Source organism: Meriones unguiculatus, chromosome 10 (assembly GCF_030254825.1).
Source record: "Meriones unguiculatus strain TT.TT164.6M chromosome 10, Bangor_MerUng_6.1, whole genome shotgun sequence".
NCBI classification, from domain to species: domain Eukaryota; kingdom Metazoa; phylum Chordata; class Mammalia; order Rodentia; family Muridae; genus Meriones; species Meriones unguiculatus.
Window position 1 is genome coordinate 101496918 of NC_083358.1, and position 10272 is coordinate 101507189.

General features: G+C 44.9%; 1 protein-coding gene across 3 annotated transcripts in view; it reads right to left on the minus strand.

Moving 5' to 3' along the window:
* Ptpn22 (protein tyrosine phosphatase non-receptor type 22) overlaps nt 1-9687 on the minus strand; it is a 53065-nt gene extending 43378 nt beyond the window's left edge. Inside the window, exons 1-7 of one of the 3 annotated variants that reach the window (XM_060392946.1) lie at nt 9244-9687; nt 8209-8288; nt 7330-7665; nt 6109-6727; nt 2533-2660; nt 2034-2212; nt 1609-1711 (exon numbers count right to left, since the gene is read on the minus strand). In XM_060392946.1, coding sequence (XP_060248929.1) covers nt 1609-1695 — 87 coding nt within the window. In that variant the 5' untranslated portion in view covers nt 1696-1711; nt 2034-2212; nt 2533-2660; ... (2 more) ...; nt 8209-8288; nt 9244-9687. Of the gene's footprint in view, nt 1-1608; nt 1712-2033; nt 2301-2532; nt 2858-6108; nt 6728-7329; nt 7666-8208; nt 8289-9243 lie in introns of those variants that run through there. The other 2 variants (XM_060392947.1, XM_021634212.2) reach the window with 2 other exon arrangements.
* Between the last annotated feature and the right edge of the window lie 585 nt (nt 9688-10272).

The window sequence follows — 10272 nt, forward strand, 5'->3', positions numbered from 1 at the left end:
CAAAAGGCAGACACCTATCTAAGCAGACACGTGGGCTATTCCACCCCGTGGCAAATCTACCCTGAGGACTTGTGGCAGAAAGAGTAGATTTTTATAACACCATGACCTTATGCAAGTTGAGCTGGCAGCATATCATAGCATCAAAGCTGACGTGCTAGATGGTAGGCCTCCTGTGATACCTAATCATGATGCCTGCTCAACAAGTGTTTTCTCATCTACTGTCTGGTCCAGAAGACAAAGACGTTTTATTTAGCATTGTGTCTTGGGGTGAAGGAACCAGGTTGGTACAGAGTAAATGCTCAATAAATATTACTGAATGATCCCCTTTCTGAGACATCCCTCTAAGTTGCCTGGGCTAGCCTTGAACTTAGCGATTCAACCCACCTCAGCCTTCCAAGTAACCAGGACTCTAGGCACCTCCCTATTACCTTGTTCTCATTTACTTATTATAATTACTGATGTGTAATCATCACAGTAATCCGATGAAGACAGACAGGACCTAAATTATTATCCTCAGTTTGTAAGTTAGAAACCAACAAAGATTTAGGGTAATTTCGGGGGCATGTTAAATACTTGGTAATTTGAATGATGACCAAAACAATTCTCTTCATTTTCCTCAATTCAAAGCTGAAGGGCTAAGGCTTAACATTCTTATAGTTATGAAACACCACCTAGAAGCATTTCAAAACACACCAGGCTGGTGTGGTATTACACGCCTGTGATCCCAGCACTCAGGAGGCAGAGGCAGGAGGATCTCTGTGAGTCTGAGGCCAAGCATAATCTACATAGAGAGTTCTAGGCCGGACGGAGCTACACATTGATACAAGTAAAACAAAAAACCAAAATCATGCAGGTGTCTCACATACCACATCATCTGATGTGCCCGACATGGGGTGAATATGGCCTGCCCAGCTTTCATCCCATTGGCAACTATGGCTCCCTTGGAGGAGATTCATTGCTCTTCTGGATCATTCAGTCTCCCTGTTCTCACGGTAACTTGTACTCCGTGGTCCTCACTTGTCTCTACTCCCCACTCTACCCAGTCTACTTCTTCAGACAAAATAAGTTAAAGAAATCCAGTTATCGTAAAAAAGGAAAAAACAAAAAACAAAGTGCTTGCTCTGATAGTCAACTTGCTGTTACAAAGGGGAAAGGAGTAAAAAAAAAAAAAAAAAAAAAGTAGCGGGTGATAGTTTTGGTGTTCTTCAAAAACCTGTCGTCTAAAAATATCACCCTACATGAAAAGTTACTCTTAGTCTCTTTCTTTTTTGGTACCAATTAACATTAGTAATTCGAAGCATAACTCATAATGCAAATGCTTTCTCCAGACACTCAAAAAGCACTAGCACTCACACACCTGTATATACCTTCTTCAGGATTGTTAGGTTCAAAAGAACCAGCAAACCCAACACGAAAATCATCATACCTGGAGAAAACTCTAAACACAACAAAACCCAGAGAAGTTGCGTTTTTCGGTTGTCTCCCTCCTTTCTGCCCCAGGCTCTGATGTTCACGGCGTCCCTACAGCAGTTGAGTCTAAACAGGCTGGACCACGACAGACTGTCAAATAATTCAACCAGCTACTCTTGGGAACACTACAGAACTCACCAGAAATTCATTGGCAAACTCCTCCTTCTTAATCTTCTTTTTCTGGGCCTCGTTCAGTAACTGCTGCAGGATTTCTCTTTGGTCCATTCCTCAGAGCGAGAGTCTATGAGCGGATTAAGGGAGGGCATGTCAGATATGTGTCCTGGCCCAGACCAAAAAGCTGCTGCTGTTGCCTGAGCGCAGCACGCTGTGGAGGCTGTGGTTTACTGACTTCATCACAAGCCGGGGAGGAAATTAGTATGAAACTAGCTTCTGCGGTCACACAACAAAGCCATCATCTCCCTCCAGGGCCCTAGCGCCTTCCTTTCTCAACAAAGAAATTTGGCTGCAGCTCAAATGTAACAAATAAGAGGCTAACCAGAACATAAACTGTGGTCAGCTTGGCTGGAGACCGTTCCACTCCGTCACGTTCAGGCAGCACTCACCTCTCCCCTTGGCTTCCCGGAGATAAGGCAGAAGGTATGGCTCTACCCAAGTGAGTTCAGCTTTCCACGGGCCCCCAGTGAGCACAGAGGCCTGGGTGACACCTGTCGCACCCCAGCAGGCAAGAAGACAGACACTGGAGTCACCTATCTTCTCCCTGGACTGTTCGCCCCAAAGCCTCCTGCAGATAAAATCGACCGATGACCGATTACAGCAAACCTCTGCCCATCAAGCAGGCATTTTGGTTCAGAACCCGTCCAGCCGCCCAGACAGGTCTCACGTTTTTCTTTTAGAGGAAGAAGCAGAGCGCCCTGCTTCCCAGGTCTGAGGAAGTGGTGGCCCCCAATAAGGGAAGTGCTGGTCTCTGGACCTCTTCAGACCTAGTAACTCTGTCAACCCGGAGAGCACTGCTCTCTGCAGGAGAAGCACCTGGTAGGCCGTTAGCACGGTGTCCTCACAACACTGCCAGTAAGCGGCGAAGGAACAAAAACTAAAACCTACCTTGCTGGGAGTGATACAGATTCTAGGTCAGGATGTCTCCAGAGAACTGAGCACGGCGGTGCCGTCTGCACTCCTAGCTGCTCAGGAGTGTCACCCAGCTGGAGGATCACGTTAGAAGTTTGAGACGCCTGGGCAACAAAGTGAGCGAGAGAGAGGTGAGGGAGGAAAAACGAAAGAGAGAGAGAAAAACCCCGAAGAACTGATTCTCTTGAAGACATTTTGACATTTTTATCCTATAGCCACGATCTCGAAAAAGACCCTGCTTCACCGTCCATATTTACAGACATTTGTGCCTTGACAGGCAGGCTGTTCCAGAGAACGAGCCCACCTCTCCGTTTGCATAAATTCTCTCTTCAATGGGTACAAATCCACCCAACAACTAATTCAGCGCGAAAAACACCCCCACGTGAATATATTATCTTTAAAGGAGGAAGTTCAACAAACAGTATGTTACAAAATTAGTTTCAAGGAAAAAAAATGGGAAAAGTTGTAGTTAGGACTTCCTCTATTTAGTATATTAGCAATCCTTGCTGGTTTGCATTATTCAAAATCTCTTCAGAAAAATCACGATTTTGAACACAAAAAATGCTGCATCCTCTTCATTGAGCCCTTGGTAGGCAACCTGAAGTTAATATTCCAAATAAAGGATTTCAATTAGAGTTCAAATAAATTAAAATTAACCATAATTCTTCAGCAACATTTCCTGAGAACAGAACAGTGTCTATTCTCATCTAGCATTAAAAGGAAATTTCTTGCTACTGTAGATAATGCAATATTTGACTATTTTAAGACATACAAAATATGGGGAAATTTTATCACTTATTATCTATCTACTTATTTACTTATTTATGGTTTTTCAAGACAGGGTCTCTCTGTGTAGCCTTGGCTGTTCCGGACATGCTTTGTAGAGTAGGCAGAGATACACCTGCCTCTGCCTCCCAGAGTCCTGGGATTACAGGACTGTGCCACAGCACCCCGCAGGAAACTTTCTTTTTAAAAAGAATACAAACTTCTTCAGAGCTTAGTGGTATACACTTTTAACACCAGCCTGCTGAACGCTAAGTCAGGAAATTTGCTATAAATCCCAGAACTATCTGGACTATATATCAAGACCCTGTCAAAAATAAAATAAAATACTTAGGAAATCCCAAGTTAACTATAAATAAAATTACATGAAAATATGAAATTTAAGCCAGACTCAGAATAACAACTATTACATTTTTATTTTATTTTATTTTTTTCTCAAATGAGGAATCTAGGTTTAAAGTGTGTGTGTGTATCTGTAAGATCAAGAAAACAGAAGACCATAAAAAGGGAGGAAGAGATCTTTTTAAAATGTGTTTATTATTATATATCAGTCATATATAATGGATTGTATCATGACATTTTCATATTGTACTTAATGTATTTTGGTCACATTCTCTGCCCATTCATCCTGTTATTCTCTCTTGCCCCCCCAACTCCTAATCCCTTTCCTCTTCGCAAATATCCCCTAAGTAGGCATAAAATTATTGTGTAATTCAAATGCTGATTTCTGTACTCCACATAACTGTTGCAATCCTCGTTCTAAAAATCTCCTGTCTCAATTTTGTGTAAACACTGCTCCCCAATATTCTCCTGATATGCAAACAAAGCAGCTTACAGCCAGTCACTGAGCAGGGGAGAGAATAGGGCTGGATTTCTGACTGACAGAGGAGAAGGAGTTAGAGGAGGAAGTAGGGGATTCAGGCATGAGTAGATGTCCAGGAGGGGCCAGCAAAGAAAGCTACAAAGTGAAAGTATCTCTCGTATATATTCTGGGAGGAAGCCAAATTAGCTTAGAGGGTTAAGAATAAAGTAATAACTGCTCAGTTCTTGTGCTGTGAAACTTGTTAAAATAATATAATGGAGTCTCAATTATTTGTGTGATAGCCAGGTTAATAAAGTAACTAAGAGAAACAAACAGTTTAATAAAAATAATTAACATTTTGGCGCCCAACGTAAGGCTCCACCTGTAGGCTTTGATTTTGTAAAACCTACTTTATTTAGTATTCTTAAACGCCTTTACCTCCCTTCAAACCCCCAATCTTAGGTAGGAGAGAAAGGTTAGTAGGGACAGGCAATGTTGACCTTTTTAGAATAAGTTTTCTGGGGGGAATCCCTCTCTTCATGATCAGGATTCCAGCAAACAGCAAACAGGAACCAGCACCAAACAGCAATATCAATCAGTAGCAGCAACACAAGAAGCAGAAGCAGCAAGAAGAGTTCTCTGAGCTTTTCTCTGTAGGAGTGAAGTATAGCAAGGCAATGCAAAGCAATCTCTCTGTGTCTGTGGGCTCCAATTTATACCTTCTCAGAGTCTGTACAGGATTTTTTTTTTTTCAGCTGGTAACAACCACACCCCTGTATAAGGCAGTTTCCTTTAGACAAGGATCATGGGCCCTCTTATGAGGGTTTTAATCAGCGGACAATGATCATGCACTGTAGATAATGGGTTATATCTCCTGATGAAGAAAAAAACCTAAGCCCGAGGGCAGCCTTTAAATAAAGACACCAAGACCTTTTAAATTTTTAAAACTTAGGCCTCAGCTAGGCAGACTCTAAACTATCTCACCTAAGTTCCGTCCACCTTGCCTCGCCCAGCCACATAGCCACATGCCCAGATATCCTCCCAGAACCCACACCTGTCTTCCAGACAAAAGCTTTTCTCTCTTCCCTTCCCAGAGTTCCAGAAGTCCCACCTTCCACTTCCTAGTCTTCTGCCCAGCTGATTGGCCAATCAGATCTTTATTGACAGCTGCTGCCTCCAGAAAAGACATTCCTCTCAGGAGCTGCTATCAACAAAAATCCACGTAACACAATCAAAACCCCTGCCTTCCACTTTCAGGCCTTTTTTATTTTTGAATCTCAGTGGGTTTCCTTAGGGTTGTTTACAGAAGCATGCATAGCTTCCCAGGGTCTGCGCACTGAAGAGAACGTCTCTCCCTACCCCATCAACCGTTAACTGCACCTGAATCTTCAGGAGGGAGTCGGGCCACATGAAGCCCCTGCCCTTCTTCGACAGTACTGGCATACTCAATTCTGTGTAGATCGTGTGCCAGGAGCATAGCTTCTGCGAATTCGAGAGCACAGCACCCAAGTCACACTCAGAAATCAACATTCCCTACCTCTTCAAACCCTTTCCCTCGGCTCTTACGCCCTTTCTGCCCCTTCTTTGTCAGTGTTCCCTGGTGTTTTGGGTAGAGTGGTAAACGGTGGTACAGATGTCCCATTTGTCACTGAGCACTCAACAGTCACCTCTTCTCAGAACTTTGACCAGTTGCCTCTACAGTCACTGCTTACCAACTTAGAAAGTCCTCTGACCCAGACTGAAAGCATTACTGGTCAATGGACAAACGTTATTCAGGAGACAATTACACAGGCTCATCACGTCCATTTAGCAATGCAGCAGACGCCCTGCAAGGGCCTATGACCTCCCCAGCCGGAGGGGTTTTTGTTTGGTTGCTGTTGTTGCTGTTTTTCCCCAGCCAAAGGTTTTAGCCAGATTTATGGTACCATTCCTACGACATCAAATCCAATCTGAAAGCCGCTGGTTACCTGCTCGCCAGACGTGCCGCTGCCATTGCACCAGTGAGCTCCTGCTATCCGGCCAGTAGGTATGGTCGCAACGGTGTCCACCGCCAAATAACAATGTTGGTGACAGTTCTCCCCCAGCAGCCTGCAGAGCACCTCAGCACTGTGCGGTTTAGCGTTTAGCGAGCAGGAAGGGTGCTTCTTAATACCAGCCTGATTTTAGCACATCCGGCAACCAAAGCACGAGTCACCTTTGGCAGCAAGGTCTTCGTTCTGGTGGAAACCCAGCAGCGGTGGCAACTGCTTGCTGTGCGTGTTCGTGTGTGTGCACGTGTGTGCGTGTGTGTTGAGGGTCAGAGGTCTCCCTGTCTAACAACTCACTGGGAGTAGCCTATCTCTAACACTGGGATTTTCATTTAATAACCTATGGTTTTTTGGGGGGTCAGCTTTATTCACATGGGTAGTCATATCTGTTAAAATCACTTTATTTTATTATTTGATTTTCTTATTGCTTTTTCGTGCATGGTTGGCTTTCATGAATGTTTGCTTTTGAAATATGGTGATATATACCTTTAATCACTCAGGAGACAGAGGCAGGCAGACTTCTGTGAGGTTGAGGCCAGCCTGGTCTACACAGTAAAATCTGTCTCAAAGAAAAGAAAAAAAAAAGTAAATAAATAAAAAGAAATAATTTTGCTAGTGTTAAAAAAATTTTCATTTTATGTATATGGATGTTTTGCCTGCATGAATGTCTATACATATACCATATGTATGCCTGGCACCCAAAGGAGCTAGAGATGACATTAGATCTGCTGCAACAAGAATTACTGACGGGTCAGACAGTGGTGACACACACCTGTAATCCCCGCACTCAGAAGGCAAAGGCAGGTGGATCTCTGTGAGTTCAAAACCAGCCTGGGGCATCTGAAGCCTCTGGACTCTATGGGTACCTGAACTCACTTACACAAACACAGACACAGACATACAATGTTTTAAAAAATCTTTTTTTTTTTAAGAAAGCAAAACCTTCTTAGATGCTGATATATTTTTTTACCTAAAACCCAAGTATCTGTATGTAGGTGTCTTATTAGAACTTCATAATTTTTAAAATTAAAATATGATTATATCACCTCCCCCTCCTCTTTCCTCTCTCTAACCCCATCACTCACTCTCAAATTCCTGGCCTCTTTGAGTGTTCTTGTTCACACACACACACACACACACAAATATGTAAATACAACTGACCGAGTCATTCAGTGCTGCTTGAATGCATATGACTTCAGGGCTGGCCTCTTGGTATTGAATAACCAGTTGGGAGGCTTGTCCTCAGAGGCAGGCTCTCATCATCCCTCCGCTGCCTGTAACTCTTGTCTGGGGTTAGGCGGCACGAGATTTCATTTTTCCGTGTCAGGATGTCCATTGGTGTTGTCCTTGTTCAGGTCTCTTGTTCAGGCAACCAAACTGTTGAGGTGTCACAGGCACACCTCCCCTGTCACTTCTGGGGACAATCTCACAGCAGATCTCCTGGTCCCCTTGCTCTTACACTCTTTGTGCCTGCATCCCCTTCGGTGGTTCCTAAACCTTGGGTGCAAGAGTTGCGCTGTAGATATATGCACCCGGGCTGGGCCCCCCATGATTGATTGTGCAGAATTTTTTTTTTAAAGTCCGCATCAGTGCTCAAAAGTTTGCTCTCAAGGTGCAGAAGCACTGTGAGAAAGGGAAACCTCAAACCCCCACTTAGCTATTTGCCATTTCCTGAGGAGACCACTCAAGCAAGCAGAACTCAGACGAAAGAAGAAAAAAAAAACAACCTTGTTTAATGTTAACAAATCTACTCAATGTCCACGTTTTTATAGATACTGAACAGCAACAGGGCGTGAAGCTACTGCGTGAAAGCAGTGTTGATTCATGTCTACTCTGTAGGAAGAGAGCTGGAGAAGGGAATGAAGGTCACACAGAAAAAGGGCAGCAGGTAGCTAAAGACGTTTATGGACTTGCCACGAAATACTTAAACCAGTGTGGCGTAAACCCTAAGAGATCACAATTCCCTGAAATGAAAGACTCAGAAGCACCGTGAAAACCATCAGGGGTGAGCACCCGAGAAAGGAAGGAGTCACAACTCACCACCGCCCCCTGCCTCTGTGTTCCAAGGAAGAGGACAGCAGAGCCACGCGCCTCACTGTCTCTTGGTCCACGAGAAGAACCTGCTGGTTTAAAGGGAAACTTCAGTGTCATGGAGATTAGGAAGAGCATTACACACACACACTCATGTGCACACACACACCTTTCAGGGGTGATGATTGGGACAGGGAGAAACAGTGTAAGAAAAGCAAGTACATCATTCAGCTCCGCGGAGAAACCTTCTCTCTCTAGGAGGGATTTTAGCTTTTGTTTCTCTCTTCGTGACTTTCCCGGGGCCAGTGATTCAACACGGACTGTGTGTTGTGTTACACAGTCCTTAGTGAGCATTCTTTTGGTTATCATGTCCTGTTGTTTTTGTTTTCCCCCTCTTTATGGCCTTTTTCATTCCTGTGTTAGCCATCATTCCCAGTTTCACATCTGTTTTCTTGCACTGATGAGCTCTTACCTCTGTATCTTTCCCATTCTAGTACCTAGTAGTAAATGCTGGACTGAACTGGTTTAAATGCTGCTTAATGCTAAAGAACCAAAATACAGGGCGGGGGGGAGATGACTTAGGCGGCTAAGGTCTTGCACGAGCAGGAGGCCCCACGCTTGCACCTGGATACTGTGCGCTGGGGAGGTGGATCCCCGGGCTCACTGGTCTGGCTGAAGAGGTGAGTCCTCTCTAAGGTTCCGAGAGAAACCCACTCTCAAAGAGCAGAGTGGAAGGTAACGGGGGAGATGTCTGATGGCAGCTTCTGTGCCTTCGTGTACACGGCCCAATTACACAAACGTGCATGAGCGCGCGCGCACACACACACACACACACACACAATCTTTTTTAAAGAATAAAAATTGGCAGGCTATGGGAACAAACCTGCTTCGCTCGTCTGTATCAGCTGCCCTCCTCATCAAGCGGCCTCGCCCAAACGCGTCACCCACAGACTGTTCCATTCCCCCACCGCCTCTCTTGTTTTTACCCGTACCCCTAATTTTCACCAAAAAAAAAAAAAAAAAAAAGCCATCACGCCTACTTACTTTTTCTTCAGAACTCTTTCCTGCCCCATCTCAGCACCATCTTCTGAGTCTGGACCCCTGTGATATAATTACAGCCGCCTTCTGAGTCTGTATCACTGGAATAGATTACATTCCAGCTACCTACATTTTTTTTCTGAGTTTCTTCTCATTTCTTATGCCTCGTAAGTTCGGGAGTTTATTCCAAAGGGGTCGTGTGAGACGTGCCCGCACCTGCAGCCTCTCAAAGGCAAGGGCACTGTCTTCTTCGCGCTTGTGAAAGCGTGTCTAACGTGGTGGGCGGCGCACCTACAAGTCTGAGAAAGTGTGTTCTGTTAGGCGGCAAGAAATCCACCCTGACACGAGTATCCGCTGCACCGGTGTCCCAGCCCTGTTGCCTTGCATAGCCACCCTGGGACCTTCTGGGTAGGCATTTTCGCTGTGCCCGCAGCAGATGGGCCTTCGCTGCAGGGAGGCCCTGGGAACCAGGCAAACAGCAACTTCCTCCCTGAGAGCAGCTGCAAGCAACAGGGCTGCCGCGGTGAAGGGAACCACACGCCTACTCAAGTCCAGAGCCTGCCTCACAAAGGCCACAGCAGACACACTGTCTTCTTACCCCCAGGGCAGGCTAGTTTCTCTTTTTATAAACAGACGAAGAAGAGGCTTCTGCCCTCCCTTAGATGAAGACAAGTCAGCTCCTCTGACTTGTCATGTTTTCACATCACCCATGATGGGAAACTCCCCTCATCTGTTTCTCGTTTCTGTAGCCTTCTGAGACTTCACCAAGCACTCTGGTTACCCCGGCAGACTTTCTGTTACCTTTCCCGTGTACTCCACAGAGAGTACTGACCTTCAGTACTGGGTTTGCCTGGGTTTCAGAATGCCAACAGCCAAGGGTCAGCTGGTAAAACAACTCACCTTTTTCTTAAGAGAAAGTGCTCTTCATGAGGTTTGGGTCAAAGGATATTTGAAGGAGAAGTCTCATATCTATCACTTATTCATTCAATAACCATTCACACTCTCCTTACACATGCAAAAGAATTCAGAGGGATG